This window comes from Corythoichthys intestinalis, chromosome 6, assembly GCF_030265065.1.
Source record: "Corythoichthys intestinalis isolate RoL2023-P3 chromosome 6, ASM3026506v1, whole genome shotgun sequence".
In the NCBI taxonomy this organism is placed as follows: Eukaryota; Metazoa; Chordata; class Actinopteri; order Syngnathiformes; family Syngnathidae; genus Corythoichthys; species Corythoichthys intestinalis.
The window spans coordinates 5425616-5453190 of NC_080400.1; the positions used below are offsets into that span (position 1 = coordinate 5425616).

General features: G+C 37.6%; 1 protein-coding gene across 1 annotated transcript in view; it reads right to left on the reverse strand.

The window, feature by feature from the left end:
• The window catches only part of cog6 (component of oligomeric golgi complex 6), an 87948-nt gene that overhangs the window by 6240 nt on the left and 54133 nt on the right, over window positions 1-27575 (reverse strand). Inside the window, exons 11-17 of the mRNA XM_057838469.1 lie at window positions 23197-23261; window positions 23041-23132; window positions 22848-22965; window positions 17578-17709; window positions 17343-17510; window positions 15693-15800; window positions 6142-6195 (exon numbers count right to left, since the gene is read on the reverse strand). Coding sequence (XP_057694452.1) covers window positions 6142-6195; window positions 15693-15800; window positions 17343-17510; window positions 17578-17709; window positions 22848-22965; window positions 23041-23132; window positions 23197-23261 — 737 coding nt within the window. The remainder of the gene's footprint in view (window positions 1-6141; window positions 6196-15692; window positions 15801-17342; window positions 17511-17577; window positions 17710-22847; window positions 22966-23040; window positions 23133-23196; window positions 23262-27575) is intronic.

The following is a 27575-nucleotide window of genomic DNA, read 5'->3' on the forward strand; positions in this document are numbered from 1 at the left end:
TTGCCTTCCTGGTCGAAATGGATCAGACGTCTTGGCTGGTAAACTAGGGATGCCGTGAAAGACTGGTCGATGAGCAAATGAAAAGTCATCTATTTTGATGGTCAATTTACTGTTGATTTTAGAGCATTTCCATCTCACTTCCTATTTATTGTACACTTCCTATATTGATACTGGGTCATTTTTTTTTGTTGATTTTTATGGTACTTCCTGTTAGTTTTGGGCCACTCGCGGGTAGTGGTGTCAACAATAATCGATGCGGCGATGCATCCCGATGCGGGGCATGGACGATTCGATTCGATGCGGGCAACAAGCCAAATCGATTCAGCGCATTTTAAAATATATAAGTACGTTAAAAAATCTTCCCTGCGCAATTCCGGCGATGCAACGGATTTGGTTTCCCCATTTGTATTACTATTCCCATGTTTCATTTTTTACACACCGCATAACTCTGGTCAAGTTTCCCACCAACCTCGTAGAAGCCAAAATGTCTCCAGATGTCTGCTTTCAATGTCTTAGGTGCATCAATAATCTTTCTCGCTCCCTCTTTCTCCGCTTCAGCCATTGTTATGTTATGTCCTATCTCGTAGAAGTTAGATCTTGTGCCCAAACCAGATTAACATTTTGGGCCCTAAATGTTAAGCATTCACGTTCGGGTCGGGTCGGGGCGCCGTGCCGGACTAATAAATAAAAAAAAAAAAAAAAAATGGGATAAAACCGAGAGCAGGCTCTCTGTATTGTGCAATTGCTTGTGCACGCACATGAACGCGGTGGCCTGCGTGTTTTTTTTTTTAAAGATTAAACTTTCCCAGCGTTATTTCGTTGTGTAAATGCTTTTATAATGATCGTAAAAATACGTAGACTATTTAAACATTAACTTGTGTTTTTTTTCTGCCAACTGAGAATTCGTTACGAAGGACACTTTTATTTATGCACACAAAGGCAACAGAAATGTGATCCCTTTGAATCTTCTCCTCTGTGTGTCTGTGTAACGGGTCACCCACAGTGTATCCGTTGTAGCACGTGGAAACCTCCCCGCCGATTCCTTCATGTAAGGACGCTAACGGCTGCGCCGTTGGCTCGAGCTTATTGGCGCAGTGGTTACCGAACTTGCCTGCCGACTAGATTCATCGCGGCGCTCGGGTTCGCATCCCAGCCTAGCCAGAGGTGGGAGCGGAACGCGGGGCGGCATTGACACTCGGGTTACATCTGCAAAACCCAAGGTTTTTTTTTTTTTTTAAATATTACACTTTCTCAGCGTTATTTCATTGTGTAAATGCTTTTATAACGATCATAAAAATATGTAGACTATTTAAACATTAAGAAAACTTGCGTTTTTTATGCCAACTCGAAGAAATGAAAATAAATTGCTGCTGCTGCGTTGTTTTTTTTCCGCGTCGCTCCCCAAAAAAACAAAATAAATAAATAATTTGTTTTTTTTTTCCGGGCTGGGCCTGCAAATCTAGTTAATTGATCGGGCTCGTGCCGGGTCGGGCTTCAATACCAGTGGGCCGTGTCGGGTCGGGCTGGATTTTTTTGAACCGATCTAACCTCTATTGCACATATATAGTGGGCTAGGCCTACATTTTACTTTTGTTCTACATTGCAATTTAGTTGATGTTTTGTTTGCAACTGAACTGATCCCTGAATTGATATTGCGATAAAGATGCTGCTGCACTAGAATATTTTCTTTGTCGTTTTCTTTAATATTTACTTGAATATTTTTATTGATGGGTCGTTGTGACGAAAATACAGTGACTGTTATTACTGATTTGCACAGGAGTTCAGATGTTGCACTGTGTGAAAGGCTGTTACTGTGTGTAAAAAAAAAAAAAAGAGAGAAAGCCCTGGTCTCATTCAAAGCACTAATTAAATGCTGTGATCTGTTTTTTTTTCTTTTTAATATACTGTATATATCTGAAAGTATTTTCATTTGACTTCAACCAGGAGTGACACAAGAGCCAATAAAAAGTTGTTTAATGCCTGACCGCTTGTGTTGCCTCATGATTCACGAAAAATATGCTTTACTCTAGAATTTTAATGCATCCCAGGCTTTATTGCATCGTGATGCATTGCCGAATCGAACCGAATCGTGACCCTCTGAATCGAATCGAATCGTGGCCCTCAGAATCCTAATCGAATCGAATCGTGAGGGCAGTGTCGATGCACACCTCTACTCACGGGTCACTTTTGTTTATTTTAAGTCACTTTCTGATTATTTTGGGGAATTTCATAATCGCTTCCTGTTCAATGGCCACTTTCCTTTGATTTTTGGCATTTGTCGGTCACTTCCTATTGATTTTGGGGCACTTCCTATTTGTTTCGGGGCCCTTAAGTCATTCACTCCCAGCCATTTTCACCGGAGCAAGGCCCTTCGCTCCTGGCCGTTTTACTGGATTTTGATTGATTTTGCGAGACCCACAGAAAATTCTGTTCTATTGGGTGTTGTTGGTGTTGCCCAACGACAGCCCCAAAACATCACTGCTCTAGAGCAGGGGTCCCCAACCTATTCCACAAAGGCCCAATGTGGGTGCAGGATTTCATTCCGACCAAACAAGATGACAACACTTTTTCCCCAATCTGGTGTTTTACAAGTGCAATCAGTTGATTGCAGTCAGGTGTGGCTTGTTTTAGCAGAAGCCTCATTGGTTCAACTGTCTCTGCTGGATCGGCTGGAACAAAAACCAGGACCCACAGTGGGCCTTGAGGACTGGGTTGGAGACCCCTGCTCTAGAGGAGATCTGCATGGAGGAATGGGCCAAAATACCAGCAACAGTGTGTGAAAAGCTTGTGAAGAGTTACAGAAAACGTTTGGCCCCTGTTATTGCCAACAAAGGGTACATAACAAAGTGTTGGGATGAACTTTTGGTATTGACCAAATACTTATTTTCCACCATGATTTGCAAATAAATTCTTTAAAAATCAAACAATGCGATTTTCTGTCCCCCCCCCCCCCCCATTCTCTCATGTTGACAATTACAGCCTCTCTAATATTTTAAAGTGGGAGAACTTGCACAATTATTGGTTGACTAAATACTTATTTGCCCCACTGTAGTTTGTAAGGATAGAATTTACCCTACCATTATTGAGTGAATTACTTTCAATATGTTCAGACTTACACTGACACAATTTTTTTCCTCAAACGCACATTTGATTGGCTGATGAGCAGATACATCCCCTTGTTTTCATTGTAAATCTACCAGAAATAAATTATCTGGTAGTGCTTCAATTTTAATCAGATTTCTTGAAATAAGTTTATTTTCAGCTAGCTATTTTCTTAACACACTTGTTTTAAGCAAAAACTGAGAATATTTAATCTTAACAAAAAAAAAAAATAATAATTTTTTTTAGTCATAAATGTTCTTAATTCAAGAATTGATATTGTTCAAAACATTATTTGAAAGCATTTTCCCGTTGATTTTGGTGAAAAATGACCAACCTTTGGATGTATGGGCTTAATAAGAACAAATATTTACCTAAAGTAAATTGTATAATCTGAACCATTAATCTCTTAACTAGTCTTTAACACTCAAAACAAGAGGAAATTATTCGACTAGGTCAAAAAAAAAAAAAATTAAGACGTTATAAATTTGCAGTTTGAAAGTTAGTACTAGTCAATACAGATTTATTTTTGCATTGATCATTTAGCCTATCAATTAATTAGGTTCAAAGAAATGTAGCCCTGTCCCCCCTTTCACCCAATCTGTTTGGTTTTATTAATATCCCGTCCCCAGCAAAAAGTGTACATGCAGGTTATGCTGTTATATCGTCCCTCCCAATATTGAGACCAAACCTACGCCCTCAGATGGACCCATTTCAACGAGTAGGAGGAAATTATAATTGCCGTGTAAAGCGTTTTACTAGTTTCGGCGAGTTTTTTTTTGTTGTTGTTCGTGAACTACATTTCCACACAAACGCACATCGATGTACCATTTAGCTTAGCAAGGAGAGGTATAAGAGTCATTTTTCGAGTGTCCCAGAGTTCACGGAAATGTTAAAAAAAAAAAAAAAAAAAAAGCACATTTATTAAGGTTTCGCCCGCCGTGATTCCGTCCGTTCTGACCAAGTCCACCACTCACTTTTGCCGAAAAGTCCAATCCAAAATACTGTAATGCCCCGGATGGGGGTAAGAAGGAAAGGAGTCGGTATTGCCTTAGCCGCTTTATTGTGGCAACAATAATAAAGAAAAACAATAACAAAATAACAGCGGGCTGCCGTGACTTGGGACCGCTATCTCTTGCTAGCTCGCGCGTTCTCCTCCTCGCTTCCTTCTACGTCACAGCTCGTCTCTTAAAGGGATCCTCTATTTTTAAGACAAGTAATTCTTAAAAGATAAATGTTAGTATGAGTTATAATCATTTGATATTAAAACCCCTCTTAATGTTTTTAATAAAGTTTGTAAAATTATTTTAAGTGCATGGAAGATGAATGAATGAATGAATGAATGATAGGTCGCCATTCTTGTTACGTCGCAGTGCATGACGTCACTGGTCCCGTTGCCGAAATTCCAGCGTGTCACTCGTTAGCTTTCCCAACATGTCGTCAGTTCTACCCTTCCTATTTGAACCAGATCTGAAAAGTGAAAAGCAGGACAGCACTGTCGGTCGTTCACAAGCGAGCTTCAGGGAAAAATGCGTGCAGCAAATACCTGATAAGACAAAAGTTGGGCAAAACTGGTGATGCGAGAGAGTCCTGTTGGGAACTCTGGTTGGGAGCGAGAGTGTATGCTGTCCGGTTTTATTAGCAGATATTCAAGGTAAGCGTTTTCAAACTTATCCCAATATAATTATGTAGATTGTTAGCATCCAGAGCTGTCGTGTGCTTTACATACAGTACAGGCCAAAGAGCACACCTTGTGTAATCCATGTCTTGTACATTGTAACGTGTGGTAGCTAGGATACGTGTATAAAAGTACAAAAAAGGGGAGAAGCTTCCACTATGCACATTTATTAACAAAAAATAATATTTCCACCTTGACCACTCTTCAGTCGGGAGCTCAGTGGAAAGCAAACACGCGTTCCCTGGTGAACTCCAACATTGTTGTGAGGTCCACGTCAGAGTCACTGTCGTCACTGTAGCGTGCCATAGTGCTTTAATTATTTAGTATGATTTGGGGAAAACTCCCACGAAGAATAGTCAACATAAAAGATAGCAATAGTAATCCAAATCCGCGTTTTTTTACTCACTCGAAGATCCAGGAATTTGACCGATCCCATGGCAATGTCGCAACCGTCGATTCCACAAAATAAGACTGATCCGAAAAGCCGCTGTGGGACCGACGAATCAAAAAAATGGACAGATCCGAAACCAATATTGCAGACGCGGTGGGACCGTCGGATCCAGAAAATAGACCGATCCCTTACTTGACCGAGGATCCGGGAAAAATGTTCGGGCGCCAGTTGTAACGCGTGGTAGGTAGGATACGTGCATACAGGGACCAAAAAGGGGGAGAAGCTTCCACTTATGCACATTTATTCACTAAAAATAATAATTCCACCTTGACCACTCACTTCACTCCCCTTGTTTCCATTTGACTGGAAATTGCATCCAAAAGCAGCACGTCGTGGCATTTAACTTCGCGAGTTTAGGCAGAAATAAGCAATTGTTTTAACACGCTACACATTTGGAAAGATACCAATTACGTCATCACTGCGAGCCCGCAAACCATGGCGCCAACTAACGGTCAAAATATGGACTAAATATTATAAAATATTGCCAATGATTTAACATTTTATGTGTTTCTAACAACATATTTTAGTACAAGAGAACAATTGTGGTTTATTAGAGCCTACACGTATTTAAGTTAGAGGATCACTTTAAGGAGGCCGCGCATAATTAGGGACATTGCAATACACAATGAATGGGTTGCCGCTGAACCCCTCACACTCGGCTGCTGCTAGTTTGAAACGGACTTTAAAAAAAAATTTTTTTTTTTTTTAATTTTTTTTTAAAACATCTCTTTTGCCATTCGTGGCGGCTTTTATTTCGGTGTGGTGGCGCGCCACAATGCTTTGAATGTACGGGAAACCCTGAACTCACTATACTGTAGAGATTTCCAGTGCTCATTCAAGGATGATTTAACCTTAAAAAAATGCTTCAATTCAGAGTCTAATGAAGGTCCACTCTCTTACGAAATGTACTCACCATGGCCGATTTCAAGGAGGAGACGTCCATGCCAGGCAGCTGGGACAAAAGACCCTGAAGACAGCAACACACAAACATGTTATTTCATCCGCTCTCATGAACAGTTTGTCAACAAAAATGATTTGTCAACATGCTAGGGGCAGCATTAGAAAGTTTGTCAAGATCATAAATTTTGATGGTGATGTCTAGAGCTGTCCTGACTAGTCGACGTAGTCGATGTCATCGATGACGTAAATGCGTCGACGAGCACACCATCCCTTCGACGGTTATTGAAGGGTTAAAAAAATATATGCGTGGAAAATTGAGAATGGGTGAAGCTCGGTATGCAAGCGGGGAAAGCGGCACAAAGCCAAAAAAGCGCACCAGAGAGGCCAAAGCATAGACTTATTTCAACAAAACAATGCAGGGTACACTTTTGTGTCCTGTCTCTTCAATGCCAAGCTTGGCTGCACGTCGGCCATGAATGAACACCTAAAGCCCCGTCACCCAGTTGTAATTTTGGAAGACAGGGGACAACAAGCTGGCAGATCGTACGTCCATCTAACTAAATAACGACATTTTTTATTGAAGTTGCTAAGCCTGTTGCGACATGAAATAAGTCCATTAATCGCACGCTAAATAAAAATAAGAGCGGTTATTTTCACGGGTGCGTTTTATCACCGCGTGTGTGCATACATTTATGCATGCGTGTACACGTGCGTGTTGATGGCATATGAGACTCCGGTTCCTTTCACAGATGTTTATTGGTCATCAACACACCGTAGAATTAGTTCAGACATACAAAATAAGGAAACACATCTATAATAAACACTATAAAACGTGAGCATTGCTACAATGAGGCTAATGGGGGAAAAAGACAAAGTACTAACCAATTTAGCCTGCTATAAAACATTGGCTGTTTTCTCCAAAACGAAAACTTGCGGTTAAATGGTGACACTTCAAACATGAAAAATCGTTGGTTAATAGCATTTGCGAAAAAAAAGAAAAAAAAAAAAAATCTATTACGGAAACCACATGCAATGACAAAAAGTGCACTTTTTTGCGGAGTGTAAAGCTTGCGGTTAGCGGTTTAGTGAACATACTTCCGGTGAAAATTTCAAAATAAAATCACGTCAAGTTCAACATATAAATAATGATTTACGGAGTTTATCTCACATACTTCAGAACTCAGATTCCACACTAAGAATAACTTTAAAATGACACCTTTATGAAAAATCTGATTGGCAATGATTAACTATATAACTATTATAATACTATTATATAGTACAAAATATATGATATATAATATGTATGCTATAATATTAATGCTAGATAAAAAAAAATCCAGAATTGTTTTGAATCATATTGGAAATTGTAACTCAGTGTTCTGAATCCGTTTACATTTCATTCTTTTGCACTAGTAAATGCTATCAGCATTTGACCTCATTGTTTGTGATTTTTTTCATTGTTATTTACGTGTTTATTTGTACTTCAAAAAAGAATTTAAGTGTTCCAAAAATTTTTTGTGAATTAATTAGTGCCAACAAAAACTTAATTGCTAGATTAGTTGGAAAAAAAAAAATAGGGCTGTCAAACAATTAAAATTTTGAATCAAGTTAATCACATCTTAAAAGTGAATTCATCGTAATTAATCGCAATTCAAATATTTTTTTCTGTAAATTATTGTTGGAATGGAAAGATAAGACACAAGACGGATATATACATTCAACATACTGTGCATACAGTAAGTACTGTATTTGTTTATTATAGCAATAAATCAACAAGATGGCATGAACATTCTGTTAAAGCGACCCATGGATAGAAAGACTTGAAGTTCTTAAAAGATAAATGTTAGTAAAAGTTATAGATATTTTATATTAAAACCCCTCTTAATGTTTCGTTTTAATAAAATTTGTAAAATTTTCAATCAAAAAATAAACTAGTAGCTCGCTATTGTTGATGTCAATAATTACACAAAGCGCCAGCAGAGGGAGACAAAAAACACAAGTAACAAGAGGACATGACACTGCTGTCATTTTAATGTGTTTGAGCGGGGCATGTGCATTAATTGCGTCAAATATTTTAACATGATTAATTTAAAAAATTAATTACCGCCCTTTAACGCGATAATTTTGACATTGCTAAAATATATACAGTGGGGAGAACTGAAGTATTTTATACACTGCTGATTTTGCTGGTTTTCCCACTTGCAAACCATGTAGAGGTCTGTAATTTGTATCATAAATTCTCTTCAACTGTGAAGGACGGAATCTAATACAAAAAAACAGAAAATCACGGCGTATGATTTTTAAATAATAAATTTGCATTTAATTGCATGAAATAAGTATTTGATACATCACAAAAATCGAACTTAATATTTGAAACAGAAACCTTTGTTTGCTATTACAGATACCAAACGTTTCCTGTAGTCCTTGACAAGGTTTGCACACGCTGCAGCAGGGATTTTGGCCCACCCCTCCATGCAGATCTTCTCCAGAGCCTTCAGGTTTCGGGGCTGCTGCCGGGCAACACGGACTTTCAGCTCCCTCCATAGATTTCCTATCGGGTTCAGATCTGGTGACTGGCTAGGCCACTCCAGGACCTTAAGATGCTTCTTACGGAGCCACTCTTTAGTTGCCTTGGCTGTGTGCTTTGGGTCGTTGTCATGCTAGAAGACCCAGCCACGACCCATCTTCAGGGCTCTCACTGAAGGAAGGAGGTTGTCAGCCATGATCTGGCGATACATAGCCCCATCCATTCTCCCCTCAATACGGTGCAGTCGTCCTGTACCCTTGGCAGAGAAGCAGCCCCAAAAAATGATGTTTCCTCCTCCATGTTTCACGGTTGGGATGGTGTTCTTGGGGTTGTACTCATCCTTCTTTTTCCTCCAAACACGACGAGCCAAGTTTACACCAAAAAGTTCCATTTTGGTCTCATCCGACCACATGACCTTCTCCCATTGCTCCTCTGGATCATCCAGATGGTCAGTGGCAAACTTCAGACGTGTCTGGACATGCACTGGCTTCAGCAGCGGCACCTTGCGTGCACTGTAGGATTTTAATTCATGACGGCGTAATGTGTTTCTGATGGTTTTCTTCGAGACTGTGGTTCCATCTCTCTTCAGGTCATTGACCAGGTCCTGCCGTGTAGTTCTGGGCTGATCCCTCACCTTCCTCATGATCAGTGATGCCCCACGATGTGAGGTCTTGCATGGAACCCCAGAATGAGGCAGATTGACCGTCAATTTGAACTTCTTCCATTTTCTAATAATCGCTCCAACAGTTGTTACCTTCTCCTCAGGCTGCTTGCTTATTTTCCTGTAGCCCATCCCAGCCTTGTGCAGGTTTATTATTTTATCCCTGATGTCCTTACACAGCTCTTTGGTCTTGGCCATTGTGGAGAGGTTGGAGTTTGTTTGTTTGAGCATGTAAACAGGTGTCTTTTATACAGGTCACAAGTTCAAACAGGTGCAGTTACTTCCGGTAATGAGTGGAGAACAGGAGGGGTTCTTAAAAAAGAATTAAGAGCCGAAATATTTACTAGTTGGTAATGTATCAAATACTTATTTCATGCAGTTAAATACTAATTTATTATTTAAAAATTAAACAATGTGATTTTCTGGATTTTTGTATTAGATTCCGTCCCTCACAGTTGAAGAGAACTTATGATACAAATTACAGACCTCTACATGGCTTGCACGTGAGAAAACCAGCAAAATTGGCAGTGTAACAAATACTTGTTCTCCCCATTGTGTATATATATATGTGTATATATATATATATATATATATATATATATATACATATATATACACGTAAATATATATGGCGGAAAACACAGACAAGACTGAAAAGCAGTTTCTGCTCTTGCACTCCTCTTTAAAAGATATTGCTGTATTTTAAGCCAAAACAAGTGTTGTGTTTGAAAGACCAATATGTCTATATGCTGCCATAACAGATTCGTGGCGCATTAGGCCCCCGACCTATTTTAAATTTGTCCGTTTTACCCTGGAAACACCCGTTTACAGACATCGCGCAACCGCTTTTGTTTTAACCCAGCCATAAAACGAAGGAAATTAATTATATTTATTAATCAAAACGGCTGTCATTTTTAGCTCAGAATCATTAACTGATGTCTCATATTTCGTTAAAAACAAAAAAACAAAAAAACAAAAACAAAAAAAACTTTAAAAAATTATTCACTCGCATATTTTAAACAAAATATGCGATAAAAATATAATATATCTGATAAAAGCTTGTTATGGTATTTTGTTAAGTGTGTTTAATTCAAATCCATAAAATAACTTATACAGGTAGAAAAAAAAATCCAAAATAATTCATCAAATCATTTTCATATCATGTCCTGGCTATATAATCATGTGTTGTTTTTAAATCAAAATCATATTAATTAATTGAAAAAAATTAAAAATTAAAAATTTTAAAAATTAAAAAGGTTTTCTGTTGGTCCCCAGTGTCACTGTCCACTCTGTTGTGTTAGTGACCATTTAATAAAATTTCCCATCTATTAATGTCATTACTCTTCTGCGATAACATCATATTAGTCATTTTCATTTTTTGAGATGCTCACCATTTCATAGCACCTTTATCAAAGAGTAGCTCCAGTGTTGTTGTTGACAGTGCAGTTGCCTAGGCGACTGTATGGCCAGCCTCTGTATTGTATACTTTGATTTCCAGTGAAGCGTTTAAAAGTCCGCCCTCCGTTGACTGACGGCTACACGTAGTGTCATGTCGTGACGGCGCGGGTCACGGCGGGACAGTGCCCCGCCCGCCCGGCGTCATCCACTCTCCGGGTGGCCCGATGCTAAAATAGTTATTCTCGGCCTTGACTTTCACTATCTGCAAAATGTTTCCGCTCTGTCATTTTCTCCGGTGGAAAGTGACGTCAAAATTTCTTATGCTTTTCATCAAAACGACAGGATATAAAAATAGAAAATGTCTTTCGACACAGCCAGGGGTTTTAACCCTTTGATGTCTGAATTGACATTGACTACTATTTCTGTGCTATTGAGGATGGTGTCCAATCAATCTTTCTGCTGTGAATTTCAATGAGTTTATCACTGGTAGACGTCCAATCTGTTTGAAGTTGGAGGTGTAACATTCAATAAATTAACTATCATTTGAAAATGTGATCACTATCATGTAAAAAGGTGATACTCATCATGCATAGACTTCATAATGTAAAGATGATGTCTATGCATCATGACAAAAACGTGCAAATAATTCACTGACCCGGTCTCAGGCTTTGGTCAGATGAGACCCAGATTGAGCTTTTTGGCAACAAACACTAAGTGGGTCTGGCGTGCCACGAAAGATGCGCATGCTGAAAAGCACCTCATACCCACTGTGAAGTATAGGGGTGGGTCAGTGATGCTGTGGGGCTGTTTCGCTTCCAAAGGCCCTGGGAACCTTGTTAGGGTGCATGGCATCATGAATGCTTTGAAATACCAGGACATTTGAAATCAAAATCTGTTGCCCTCTGCCCGAAAGCTGAAGATGGGTCGTCACTGGGTCTTTCAGCAAGACAATGACCCTAAACATATGGCCAAATCTACAAAGAAATGGTTCACCAGACACAAAATCAAGCTCCTCCCATGGCCATCTCAGTCCCCAGACCTTTTTTTATTGGCAAAAGGGGGTTGTACAAAATATTAACACCAGGGGGTGCTAATAATTGTGACACACATTATTTGATGTCAAATAATTATTTCTTTATGTGGGATTTTTTCCCCACTGAATAAATGCACTTTTATTGAAGGTTGGATTTTTCTATTTTTTTTCAATTACATATTATTTGAATTTAAAAAAATTATTACAAGCTAAAAAAAAGCACATCTTAACCAGGGGTGCCAATAATTATGGAGTTCGCCACATTTCAGGCTTCAAACATAAAGATATGAAATTAAAAATTTTTGTCAAGAATCAACAACAAGTGGGACACAATCGTGAAGTGGAACAACATTTATTTGATAATTTAAACTTTTTTAACAAATAAAAAACTGAAAAGTGGGGCGTGCAATATTATTCGGCCCCTTTACTTTCAGTGCAGCAAACTCACTCCAGAAGTTCAGTGAGGATCTCTGAATGATCCAATGTTGTCCTAAATGACCGATGATGATAAATAGAATCCACCTGTGTGTAATCAAGTCTCCGTATAAATGCACCTGCTCTGTGATAGTCTCAGGGTTCTGTTTAAAGTGCAGAGAGCATTATGAAAACCAAGGAACACACCAGGCAGGTCCGAGATACTGTTGTGGAGAAGTTTAAAGCTGGATTTGGATACAAAAAGATTTCCCAAGCTTTAAACATCTCAAGGAGCACTGTGCAAGCCATCACATTGAAATGGAAGGAGCATCAGACCACTGCAAATCTACCAAGACCCGGCCGTCCTTCCAAACTTTCTTCTCAAACAAGGAGAAAACTGATCAGAGATGCAGCCAAGAGGCCCATGATCCCTCTGGATGAACTGCAGAGATCTACAGCTGAGGTGGGAGAGTCTGTCCATAGGACAACAATCAGTCGTACACTACACAAATCTGGCCTTTATGGAAGAGTGGCAAGAAGAAAGCCATTTCTCAAAGATATCCATAAAAAGTCTCGTTTAAAGTTTGCCACAAGCCACCTGGGAGACACACCAAACATGTGGAAGACGGTGCTCTGGTCAGATGAAACCAAAATTGAACTTTTTGGCCACAATGAAAAACGATATGTTTGGCGTAAAAGCAACACAGCTCATCACCCTGAACACACCATCCCCACTGTCAAACATGGTGGTGGCAGCATCATGGTTCGGGCCTGCTTTTCTTCAGCAGGGACAGGGAAGATGGTTAAAATTGACAGGAGGATGGATGCAGCCAAATACAGGAACATTCTGGAAGTAAACCTGTTGGTATCTGCACAAGACCTGAGACTGGGACGGAGATTTATCTTCCAACAGGACAATGATCCAAAACATAAAGCCAAATCTACAATGGAATGGTTAAAAAATAAACGTATCCAGGTGTTAGAATGGCCAAGTCAAAGTCCAGACCTGAATCCAATCGAGAATCTGTGGGAAGAGCTGAAGACTGCTGTTCACAAACACTCTCCATCCAACCTCACTGAGCTCGAGCTGTTTTGCAAGGAAGAATGGGCAAGAATGTCAGTCTCTCGATGTGCAAAACTGATAGAAACATACCCCAAGCGACTTGCAGCTGTAATTGGAGCAAAAGGTGGCGCTACAAAGTATTAACGCAAGGGGGCCGAATAATATCGCACGCCCCACTTTTCAGTTTTTTATTTGTTAAAAAAGTTTAAATTATCCAATAAATTTTGTTCCACTTCACGATTGTGTCCCACTTGTTGTTGATTCTTGACAAAAAATTAAAATTTTATATCTTTATGTTTGAAGCCTGAAATGTGGCGAAAGGTTGCAAGGTTCAAGGGGGCCGAATACTTTTGCAAGGCACTGTATATATATATATATATATATATATATATATATATATATATATATATATATATACAGTATGTACATATATACGTATATAATATACAGTGGTACCTCTACATACGATCGCTTCGACACACGAACTTTTCGACATCCGACGTAAAATTTGACTCGCCATTTGTTTCTACATCCGACGACATGCTCGAAATACGACGACAATGGCAGCACCGCAGACGAATGCACGGCGGATTTTCTTGTGTGACAAATCAACACAGGTTTCAGAAAAGGTTGGTACAGGTGGTGAAACAAGGAAAAAGTTGATGCTTACCTTCGAAATGAAGATGCAAATGACAGAAAAATATGAGCGTGGGGTGGGCATCCGTGAAATGGCTCAACAATACATCTCCACGGTCCTCCTCCGACCATCGTTCGCCAGTCTTTATAAATTAAGCTGACAATTCTTATTGTCTCCAAAGAAATCGCCAGCTTCGCCACGTTTTCATCATTTCTTTTACAACTTATTCAACACAAAACGCCTGCTGTCTGCCGCAATTGATGGTGTTCTCAAGAGAACATTCAAAGTGAAAGTGAAACTCAAGCTCACCGGTCTGTCTCTGGCACGTGAGCCCCGCGGTGCGTTCAGGTACACAAAAAAATGTCCGCCTTATTAGAACCCAATTCGTTACACTATTACAGGAATTATTATTATTCTTTTTATTACATTATTCCAATTTTGATTTATAATTTATTTGTTTTGCTACGTGTAATTGCCATTTGTAATAGCACCAGCAGTATTTTTTAAGGATTTAGTGCAGGTTTTTGGGCTGTGGAACGAATTAATGGAATTATAATGTATTCCTATGGGAAAATCCTGCTCGACATACGACCATTTCGACTTACAAACAAGGTCCTGGAACGGATTAACTTCGTATGTAGAGGTACCACTGTATATATATTTCTGTCTCCATCCATGTACCCATTTATAATGCGCACCATGATTTTACAAGTCGATTTGGGGGGGGGGGGGGGGGGGGAGTGCGCGTTATATTCAGGAAATTACGGTAATTGATTGTGATTGACTCAAATTATATTTATTTGAAAAAAATAAATATTGGCACTTTATATGAAGTCGAGACTGTTCTTGTCTTTGTTCATTATAATAATGTTCATGTCATCATGAAAATCTGGTTAGGTCAAAGGCAAATCTATGTTGAATCCACTACTAGTTTTCTTAACCTCCAGGGGTTCAAAAACTGTGAATATACATTGAAAAATTATATCTTTATTATCAGTTATCGATATCAGTATCACCTTTGAGGAGCAGGAAGTCATCGATATCTGTATCGGTTTCAAAACATGGATATCGTGCACCCCTACCAGCATCATGACCTCATGTCAAAATGATCAATATGATGTTAAAACATCATAACTGTCATTAAAAAAGGTGATAATTACCATGGAAAATGGGTAATTATCATGTAAAAACGTGATATCATCAAGTAAAAACGTGATTATCATGTAAAAGCGTAAAAACCATGATGTAAAAATGTGATAATTTTGTAAAAACCTGATAATTATCATGTAAAAACAAGCAAAAACCTCAACATGTGTGAAATTGTGATACTACAAGTATGATAATTATGTCAAAACTTGATATCAAATAAAAATGTGACACTATCATGTAAAAACGTGATTATCATTTAAAAACGTAAAAATCATGATGTAAAAATGTGACAATTTTGTAAAAACGTAATAATTATCATGTAAAAACATGTAAAAACCTCATCACATGTAACATTGTGATACTATCGTGTAAAAATGTGATAACTACCATGAAAAAGAAAGTGATAATTTTCATGTAAAAATATGATAATTATGTCAAAACTTGATAAATATCAAATAAAAATGTGATACTATCATGTAAAAACGTGATAATCACCATGTATAGACTTCATAATGTAATGAGGATGTCTATGCATGAAAGAGGATCGCTTTGAAAAATCGAAAGAGGAAAATGTCTGCAGAATGGCTAACGACTTGAACAATTTGATGAAATTTCATTTCATTCTTAGGTTGAGATTTTGCTGTTATTAAGCACTGTGGATGAAAGGACTGTGTTTGGAGACCTGGTCGGCGGCGTGCTGCTGCACGCAGTTGTAGATGTAGCCCAGGCCCGCTCTGGTCAGCACGTACGACGCCTGCTCGTTGATCAGCGTGTCAAGGTGAGCCTCAATCTACAGAAACGGAGCAAGGAGAGTGCTTTATTAAAAAAAAAAATGGCAGGGAGCTTTTGTCAACAAATGGCACTCAAGCCTAATGGAGCGTCGCCGGCACGACACAAAAGATGTGTTCGAATAAGATGGAAAGATGCATCATAAAAGCAGCTAGAGGCCATTACTCGATAATGTGCCGCTTCTCAACCTAAGGGTCTAGTGGTACACCATATAACGATATATATCGTCAAACCTTTCTATCATGTTTTATATGTCTTTGGTCATTATCACTTTTAATTGACATGCACATGTTGGCCGGCATATGCCATCCAATTTGCGTTGACTTGTTACATTGACCAGATTCCATATGCCGTAGTAGTATCACTAATCAGCCTCTAGATGTCCCGAGTTAGCTCCCCCTGCCAACTGTACGTGAGTAATGTATGCAAGACAATAGAAAATAGCAACACATAAAATTCTCACAAACACAATTTATTTCACTGACAGTATTAATTCATTAATTATTGATAATATTAGGCTAATACAACAGTAACACACATTACATTGAACAAATGTACATCAAAAAGACTGACTGAATGCATCAGTACATGAATATATATTTTAAAGAGAAATCAACTAAATATGGAAAATTTAATTTAAAAAAAAATATGACTCAAAACTGGAAAATACTAAATCAAAAAATCAAAACTAAAATTATTAGAGATGGGAAAAAATAAATTAAAAAGTCAGCATTAAAAACAAATTCTAAATAAAAAATAATGTAGAAAATACAGATTTTTTTTTTTACATTTTAAATACAAGAATACATCTAAAATATTTCAATATAATGTATTTTTTAATTACAAACCCTAGACCCAAAAACCTTTTTTTAAATATATTTGTTAAATTAAAAAAATATATATTTTTAAAAAATAGAGAATTAACTTTTTAAAAATTAAATAATTCAGAATATCAAATAAAAAAATATTTCTTATTATTTTGCATTATGTATTAATAAACATATACTCATTTTAATATATTTTCAAAATTTGTTTTTATTCTTTTTTTTTTTTATTTTTACAATTTTTTTATTTTAGGATTTTTTTTAGCTCAATTTTTCAATTCAATTGTCTATATAGTTTTTTAATTTTTTTTTTTACTAGCACAATCTTTTATGTACTTATATATTCCTCCAATGCTTTAATATTTTTAAAAAATTTATTTTTATTCAATTTTCTTCATTGAATTATTATAAAATATTCATTATTTTTCATATATTTTAATATTTTTATTCAATTGTTTTGTTATTAGTGTATTATTATTTTTCAATTGTTTTATTAAACTATTATAACATTAAATATCAAATGTATAAGATACTTTTAATGTATTTATATTAGTAGAATAAGTATTTTTTATTATGTTAGTTTTTAATTTTTTTAATTTTTTAAAATGTTTTTTCATTTGCTACTAGCCCTCTCGGTTCAAATGGATTGGACTTCTACTAGAGATGAACTCATGTCAATTTTAGGAGAATATTTTTTAGGATAATTTGCAAATTTGCACCTGAAACTCCAGCATCTCCAGCCTCTTGTCGGTAAACTCAAAAAGGGACAGCGTGGTTTTCATGACGTACAGCGAGTTGACCATGTAGGTGGCCATGTCGGCCGTGCCCAGGTTGCTAGCGGACACCGTGCACAGCTGAAGGAGCGGGTCCAGAATGCATGACAGCACCTAAGAACGGGCGGACGAGCGTGAGCCTTAGACGGGAATTAGAAGACGAGTGGAAAAAATGGCTTACCTGGGCAAAGTCGGCCTGGCGGGCACCCACGGGTACCACGGAGGAGTCGTGAGAGGCGAGAACCTCCCTGAGGAGCGACAACGTCTGGGTCAGGGATGTGGTGGGGCCCAAGTCGGGAGGAGGAAGCTCCACCTAAGTTGCAAAAACAACAGAATAAAATACTCTTATTTGGACACCAATAAACATCCAATCCAATGTTTATCACTCGAAGACGTCCAATCCATTTGAAGTTCATACAGTTTGGACGTCTGAGCATCCTCATTGGCCAATGAGTAAACAAACATACATAACGTCAGTATTGATGAAAATAGGGCAAAATGTAGAAAAATGGAGAAAAAAAAAAAGAAAATCTGATTTTTTTTTTTTTTTATTTATAAAAAGTAACAATATTGAAATTATGAATTTAAAAAATAAATACATAAATTAAAATAAATAAGAAATTTATTGAACGAATTCCCTCTTTATTCATTCATCTGTTTTCCCATGCTGCTTTTTCCTCACAAGGGTCGCGGAGGTGCTGGAGCCTATCCCAGCTAACTACGGGCAGTAGGCAGGGTACACCCTGAACTGGTTGAGCAAATCGCAGGGCACAAGGAGACATAAAACCATTCATGCACACAATCATACCTGCGGACAATTTAGAGTATTCAATCAGCCTACCATGCATGTTTTTGGGATGTGGGAGGAAACCAGAGTTCCCGGAGAAAACTCACGCAGGCACGGGAAGAACATGCAAACTCCACACAGGAGGGCCGAAGCCCGGGACTGAACCCTTGATCTCAGAACTGTGAAGCAGACGTGCTAACCACTCAGCCACCACGCTGCACCGTTCCCTCTTTATATACGTATATTTTTAATACCCCCACCCATATTTTCTTTCATTCTTAATTAATTTTCAAGATTTTCTTTTCTTTGTTTAAAAAAAAAAATCTTTAATTTGGGTTTTACAATGAGATTTTTTTTCACTTATTCTGGTGATTTTAGGGGGGGCGTTTACAGTTCACTTTCTGTTAATTACGAGTCACTTCCTGTTCGGTAACCCAAAATCAACAGGAAGTGAACCAGAAATGCCCCAAAATAAACAGGAAGTGACTGATAATCAACAGCATATGACCTGAATTGCCCCAAAATGAACTCACTGTCTGCCATTTACAGATCACTTCCCGTTGATTTTGAGTCACTTTCTATTTATTAGGGGACCTTCACAGGTCACTTGCTGTTCAGTTGCCCCTCAAAGAACCCAGGAAGTGACCTGTAAATGCCAAATCAACAGGAAATGAACCTGGAATGCCCATAACTTATTGGCCGCCATTGACGGCTACAGATGTCTAAATCAGTGGTGTCGTTAGGCCTATTTTAGTGGGGCTTCAGTCCCCCCTAAAATATTGTTAAGCTCCCTCTCCCCTAAATAATTTGTGGATTAAAAAAATATAATTACAAAAAATGCCTACAAGTTCACTGTGACGTTACCAGAATATTAGTTTAAGTCAATAATCATATAACCTGTCATTATTAAATTAAATATGATCATAAATCTGTCAGTTTTCCCTCACTTCATAGAATAAGGTAAAGAGGCACTTCAGTCTGTCGCTATCCAAGTCATTCCATTTGTTCATGTAGGGAACACCCGCATCTCGAAAAATCCCGTCCGCGTTTTCCTGTGACATTGCTCGGAGTCGTTACTACCTTTTTTTTTTTTTTTTTCTCGCAGTCGGTACTACCAGCAGCATGTGCGTGTGTAAGCCTGACACACAGGGAGCAGAGCGTGAATACATGGATGAAGGATGGACATAAGAAGGTTTTTCAAGAAAGTATTTATCACTGCTGGTAGTAACAGTTAGTCAGCTAACAGCTGAAAGTCCTATGTAATTAATAAACCAAATGCTCCGTGTTTGACAGATAAAAATCTGGCTTGCACGCTACAATCTCCCCCAAGTCTTACCTTTGTTGTTTTGCGGTCAAAAGTTACATCCCAGCTCTAAAATAACGCTGCTACTTAGTTGCTGCTATAGCTAGTTAGTCTGAAATGCATTGTGAAGGCCCTAGTTGAGATAAGTGTGCACTCTTTTTACCACTATAGTGTATCACAAAAGTGAGGACACTCCTCGCATTTCTGCAAATATTTAAGTATATTTTTTCATGGGACAACACTGACAAAATGACACTTTGACACAATGAAAAGTAATCTGTGTGCAGCTTATATAATAGAGTTAATTTCCCTTCAAAAAAACTCAAAATATAGCCATTAATAGCTAAACTCCTGGCAACAATAGGATGGGAACTACGTACATCCCTAAATGTCCAAATTGAGTACTGATTGTCATTTTCCCTCTGAAATGTCATGTGACTCGTTACAGGAGTGCTGTCAGCATTGCTGCAGAGATTGAAGAGGTGGGGGGTCAGCCTGTTAGTGCTCAGACCATACGCCGCACTCTACATCAAATTGGTGTGCATGGCTGTCACCCCAGGAGGAAGCCTCTTCTGAAGACGGTATACAAGTAAGCCCGCAAACAGTTTGCTGAAGACATGTCAACAAAGCTCATGGATTACTGGAACCATGTCCTATGGTCTGATTAGACGGGCGGGGTTTCTTGAAGTTCCACTCTGAGAACCCCAATTTGGCCAACTTTCAAAATTGTCCGATATGAATGTGTGGTACATCGTTGGAAAGCTTAAAATCTCAATTTTCTGGGGGAAGAAAATTTTTGAACAGGAGGGCATTTAAAAAAAAAAAAATTAAACAGCGAAATCCTATCTGGTGGTGAGAGCATGAAAGAGCAGAATTAAAGACGCCATTACTTTAACGAAATATTATCGCGTACTTACCTTGTTTCGAACCAAAAACTCCATGTAGCATGTATCACTGACTGTCAAGCCACAGATGTGAATGGCCATAGCTGGACTTTTTTTATTTTATTTTATGGGTGAAACATGGTAATATAACAAGGGTCACGATGCAGAAATGGTTAAGATTTTCTTTTTTCATTAAGTTTACCCTTTTAAATATTTTTTTTCAATTTTTCTTTGTTTGGATCGATTATCAGTTAACATATCCGAAAAAATGTGACAGCAACAAAAAAAATAAATGAATACAATTAAGTGATAGTTATGAGGTAGATATCCGTGACTTTTTTTACAGACACCATTTTGTTCATTGTGATGTAACTGGTTTAAAAGTTTAAAATCTTTAAAAAAAGTTTAAAATTATTTTATTTATTTATTTATTTTTAATGAAATATTAGACATCCATTAATGATTCTAAGCTTAAAATGACAGACATTTTGAATAATAAATATAATTAATTACCTTAGTTTTATGGCTGGGTTGAAACGAAAGCGGTTGCACGACGTCTGTAAAAAGGGGGTTTCCGGGGTAAAACGGAAATTAAAAATAGTTCGGGGGCTTAATGCGCCATGAATCTGCTATGGCAGCATACAAACATATTGCTCTATCAAATACAACAGTTGTTTTGGCTTAAAATACAGCAGTTTATTTTAAAGAGTACAAGAGCAAAAACTGCTTTTTCAGTCTTGTCTGTTTTCCACCATATATATATATATATATATATATATATATATACACATATATATATGTATATGTATATACAGTATTATAAACTCATTTCAATTCACCACAGAATTGAAAGAGCTTGTTTTTATGTTTATTAGTTGTATTGTATTATAGTTTTCTGACCTGTGTATCGATAATTGTTGTATCACCATATAGTGAGATCATTATCGTGAGCCTTGTATCGCAAATTGTATCGTATCGTCAGCTACCCAGAGGTTCCCACTCCTAATTTTAAGTATGATTAAATATTTTTTTGACTAAAAACTTGACACATATTCTTGGTAATACTTTTACTGGATTTCCTCCATGTTGTCATCCTCCAAGTACTTTAGTCTGCCTCAACAATTAAGGTCTAAGTCAGTTGGCACTTCTAATGAGAAGCGCCACGGTTAAATCTGACCTCGGTAAGCTGCTCCATCTTTTGTGCGCCTAATGGCGGTCATTACAGGAACCATGCGTTCCCGGCATTAGCCGCCGCTGGCATCTGAACCCAGAGGGGCCTTCAATCAGATTAGCCGGCGGATCGTTGGCCCGTTGTCTATCGATCGGGAGGCGGCTACAAGAAAGGCCATGAGCCCCCGTTCGCAAAAACTCAGTGGGGGGAAGAAATGCTTTCGACAGGTTTGTACCCTGCGGCTTTTATTAAAAAAATAAAAAATAAAAAAAAAAGTGGTTTTATTCGTAGTTTTTGGGGAGCGAGGGGACAAACAAGCTTCATATTTTCTCATTAAAAATAAAATCATGACGTTTTCATGTCATTTTGGGGTTTCTCCAAACAAAACTTTCGCCCTTTCCATGCCATTGACGGCGATAGACATTGAAGTTATTTGAACTGGGTTAGCTAGCATTGAGTGATCAAGTTTCACTGCTATTGAAGGCGATAGACGTCCAATCCAATTTGACTGGGGGGATGGCATGAATCGAATTCAAAATTTAAAAAATTAAAAATTAAAAAAAATTAAAAATTGTAAGATTAAAAAAAAACAAAAAAACATACAGTATATAATAGTAAAATAATAATAATAATAATAAATGAATATAAAAGAAAATTACAAATATAAAAAAATGTCATCGTAAAACATTTATAATAGTTAAATCACTTTAATTTGAAAATATTAAAAATAATGAAACAAAAATTCATTTAAAATATTGTCAATTTCTCTTTTATTTTTTATTTTAATGAACTCATTGGCTGCATTTGACAGCTATGGACGTCCAATCCAATTTGGCTGGAGAGACAGCAGCGATCAAATCCTAAAATAAAATTTAAAAAAAAAATTTTTTTTTTATATATATATATATATATATATATAAAACGCAAACACAGAAAATTAATTTTTATTAAAAAAATTCTATTTAAAAATAAAAATGAAGAAAGAATAAAAAAGGTTTTTTTAAAAAAAAATGTATTCATTAGCAGGAATCTAGTAAGATTGTAAAATTATATTTTCAAGAGAAGAAAAATATTTTCATTTTTTATAGATTTTTTTTAATTAGCCAGTGAGTTACCTAGTGATATGTAATGATTGTTTTATTGTTGTTGTTGCAATATCATTATACTTCTACATTATTTTGTTGCCTGTAGCCCTCAAAACTTTAAATCAATACATCTTAAAAACCCAATCTTTTGCACCCTATTCCAATCCTCATTGGGGAACATTCATGAAATGGGAATTTTCTTTTTTCTCATATTACTCTACCTTTCCCATGAGTCTGCTTGCATGTAGGCTAAGGCTGTTGAAGAACATCTTTTTGCTAAGCACGTGCATCTCCTCCATGGTCATCAGCAGCGAGGCCACGCTGGTCCCCACGATGGAACTGCGTGCATTTAGGTATTGAAGAAGGCACAGTTAAGAAAAAAAAAAAAAAGACGCATGCAGCTTCAGAACCAACCTGATGGTGTGATGGTAGAATTTTAACAGGTTGGACAGCTTGTAAAGCAGAACGGCGCCAGGTTCGGCCACGATCACCTGCTCGATTCGAACCTGGAAAGTCAGGGGAGGAGAGGATGTCATCACTAAAAACAACTACATCACTCAAACAGCTCACTTTTAGAGGTCTGCACACTCCTTCTGTAATGTGTCCAACCACTTCCTGCATGTTGTCCTCCACACCTGACCAAACACACACACAAAAAAAATTGAATGATTATTTTTTTTTTTTTTAAAACCTATGTTTACCCATTGATGCATGAATTTACATGTACTTACCGTATTGGCCCGAATATAAGACGGTGTTTTTTTGCACTGAAATAAGACTGAAAAAGTGGGGGTCGTCTTATATTCGCGGTCTAGACGTTATACCCATTCACAATGCTAGATGGCGACAGATATCATTGAAGCGATGTTCTGTCATGACAGATCTCAGCTACTCTCAAGTTTAACCAGTTTGCATTATTTCATTGCAATGTTTTTCCTTATTCAGATTTGGTTCAAGACTACAGTTACAGTTGGACTTCACTTTGATGGTTAATGCTGTTGAAATTTTGTTGTTTTATCCCAATAGATTGGCTTATTTACATTTCAAAAACCAGAAGCCATTCATTTACGAATGTGATTGCACTTTAGTTTACATATTTAAATGTTCAGATATTAATATTTGAATGAGGCAAAATAACATGGTTTTTCACTCAAATATATTGGAATCATCATTTGTTTCAGATGTACTGTAATGATTTTCTGTGTAAAAATTAATTTGGTGTTCAAAAAGTCTTTTTTCCCCAAACTTGAGTCTTGAAAAAGAGGGGATCGTCTTATAATCAGGGCCGTCTTATATTTGGGCCAATACGGTATATACACATACATACATATTACACACACATATGTACGTATATACTGGACTGTCTCAGAAAATTAGAATACACAATATTCTAATTTTTTGAGACAGTCCTGTGTATATATACAGGACTGTCTCAGGAAATTAGAATACACAATATTCTAATTTCCTGACTGTCTCAGGAAATTAGAATATTGTGTATTCTAATTTCCTGAGACAGTCCTGTATATATACACCTGACTGTCTCAGGAAATTAGAATATTGTGTATTCTAATTTCCTGAGACAGTCCTGTATATATACACAGGACTGTCTCAAAAAATTAGAATATTGTGTATTCTAATTTCCTGAGACAGTCCAGTATATACATGGGTTACGACATACTCAGCTTAAGCGACTTTGACTTTACGACGCCGGAGTCTTGTCTGCCATTTTGTCTCCAGTCTTTATTTATTTATTTTTTGTCGAATAATCAGTACTTTATGTATATATGTAACTTGTGTACATATGTACACTTATGTTCAAAACGACACGCATTTTAAACACTTGACAAACGTTCAAACGTCCATCTACTCTGATCAATATGTATATTTAGTATATCAAATTAGCCCAATTTGCCTATATCAGCTAGCTTATATGCTACGAATGCTAAAGTATTTACAATTCTCATAGCAAATCGCTGACACATAACCCCACAAACTGTAGCTGTAAATTTCATTACAAATGCATAACCAAAAATATATTAGCTGAAACAACTTAAATCCTTATGTGGGCCAAACCAGAGCGCAGCTATCCTTTATCCACGTCAGATGTCTGAGTCTGTTTCAGTCATACAAGGAGACAGTCCAGCCAGACCCGTTGCTGCCACCAGAGGGCAGTGAATTTATTTTTTTTTTGTATTTGAACTTTTTGGATAGTTATTTTGGGCTACTTAAACGGTTAATAGCGTATCGCAAGAATGCTATTTTTAGACCGTGACGTCACCATCGTAACTCGGAAGTGAGTCAGTATAGACATGCCCTCGCATACAATCCATATTATTTCTGCTTGTTTTTCCGCTAATCTTTCAAAAAAGAACATGCCGATCAAACACTGCTGCTATGGAACTTGTAAAAACGACTCTAGACATTATGACATATGAAGGATGTTTTCTTCATAAGCTTCCTGAAAACAAAAACTCAGAGGGGAAAAAATGTGAAGAATGGATCAACTTGCGTGGACGTCCAAAAGGCCAGTTTAACGCCAGCAAGGTGAAGCCTTTCACATTTCATATGCAGTAAACATTTTATTGGGGTCCATGGTCCTACAGAGGACGAAGAGGTAAGCAATTTTGATATTTCGACTTATTTTTTGGCGTGGCGTTTTGCCGTGCTGCTTCTGTCTGACAAAGAATGACCTGAAAAAATTAAAATGGGATCTGACTGCCACTGTTATCTTTTCTGTTGGAAAAAAATCAACTTTAGTAAGTGGAGAAGTGTAAATAATTTAGAGAATTAAGATTTGTTATTAATGAAAAAATTAAAAGTGTTCGTTGGCTGTCACTGAATAGCATTTGCGATCGCTACACAAAAATAGCAATGCAAATTGCCCCCAAGAACGGTCAGAGACGTAAGACAACGACAGGATATAGTATATAAGAAAGACGGGGCATATGGGGGTAAAGGATAGATTGTTGAAACAGAAGAATGTCATTGTCAGTAGCATAAGGCAATGCACACAAGAAAAAGGTGTCGATAAAAAAGCTAACTCTGGATCAGGTCGGCTCTTTTTCCCGTCTTTTTCAGTCCTCGTATGTTCTTCCACATCTTTACCAGTAAATTTGGCACCAGGGACATCATTTTCCTTCAGAATTTGTAGGTTTAGCTCAGTAAACATCTTGTTCGTACACTAGTTCCATGCATTTACCAATAGGGACAAACGTGAGGATGACCCGCCTACCAACAATTGCTAACGTCATGAATATTAATGAGCAAAAGTGACGTGTTGCTTGCGGTACACAATTCCGACTCACGCTGAAATTCGGTTTACGTGGCCAGCGTAGGAATGGAACTTGTTCGTAACCTGGGGACTACCTGTTTATATGTATACTGTGCTGGCCCAAAGTATTGGCACCTCTGCAATTCTGTCAGATAATGCTCAATTAATGCTAATTTGTGTAATTAACAGCACCTGTTACTTACCTGTGGCACATACCAGGTGGTGGCAATAACGAAATCACACTCGCAGCCAGTTAAAATGGATTAAAGTTGACTCAACCTCTGTCCTGTGTTCTTGTGTGTACCACATTGAGCATGGAGAAAAGAATGGAGACCAAAGAAATGTCTGAGGACTTGAGAAGCAAAATTGTGAGGAAGCACAGGCAATCTCAAGGCTACAAATCCATCTCCAAATACCTGAATGTTCCTGTGTCTACCGTGCCCAGTGTTATCAATATGTGTAAATCCCATGGCACTGTTGCTAACCTCCCTAGATGTAGACGGAAAAGAAAAATTAACAGGAGATTTTAACAAAAGATTGTGCGGACAAAGAACCTCGACGAACATCCAAACAAGTTCCAGATGTCCTGCAGCGCGAGGGTACAACAGTGTCAACACGTACTATCCGTCGGCGTCTGAATGAAAATGGACCCTATGGTAGGATACCCAGGAAGACCCCACTTCTGACCCAGAGAGTTTGCCAAAACTTACCCTGAGAAAGCCAAAACGTTTTGGAAGGATGTTCAATGGTCACATGAGACAAAAGTAGACCTTTTAGGGAAAAGGCATCAACATAGAGTTTACAGGTTAAAAGAAACGAGGCCTTCAAAGAAAAGAACACGGTCCCAACAATCAAACATGACTGAAGTTCCCTGATGTTTTGGGGTTGCTTTGCTACCTCTGGCACTGGACTGCTTGAACGTGTGCATGGCATTATGAAGTCTGAAGACTACCAACAAATTTTGTAGCATAATGTAGGGCCCAGTGTGAGAAAGCTGTGTCTCCCTTCGAGGTAATGGGTCTTCCAGCAGGACAATGACCCCACCCAAAAAATTCAAAAAGCACTAGAAAATGGTTTGCAAGAAAGCACTGGAGACTTCTAAAGTGGCCAGCAAAGAATCCAGACCTGAATCCCAAAGAACACCTGTTGAGAGATTTGAAAATGGCAGTTTGGAGAAGGCACCCTTCAAATCTCAGAGACCTGGAGCAGTTGGCCAAAGAAGAATGGTCTAAAATTCCAGCAGAGCATTGTACGAAACTCACTGATGAATACCGGAAGCGTTGCTCGCAGTTATTTTGTCTCAAGGTTCTGCTACCAAGTATTAGGCTGAGGGTGCAAATACTTTTTTCTAGACCTTTTTTGGAGTTTTGTGTAAAATGATCATGACTTAATTCTTCTTTCCATTCTCTTTTCAGTTTTTTCATTGCAAGCAAAAATCAATCAATGGAGTTTTGTGTAAAATAATAATATATTTTTTCAACATTCTCGTGTAAAATGCTAATAATTTTTTCTAAAATTCTCTTTTGTGATTTTTCATTGCAAGCAAAATAAATGAATATATTACTACCAAAGTATTTGTAATTGCAATCATTTTCTGGGAGAAATTGAGCATTACCTGAGAGAATTGCAGGGGTGCCAATACTGTTGGCCAGCACTGTGCATATAGCAATTAAAGGAA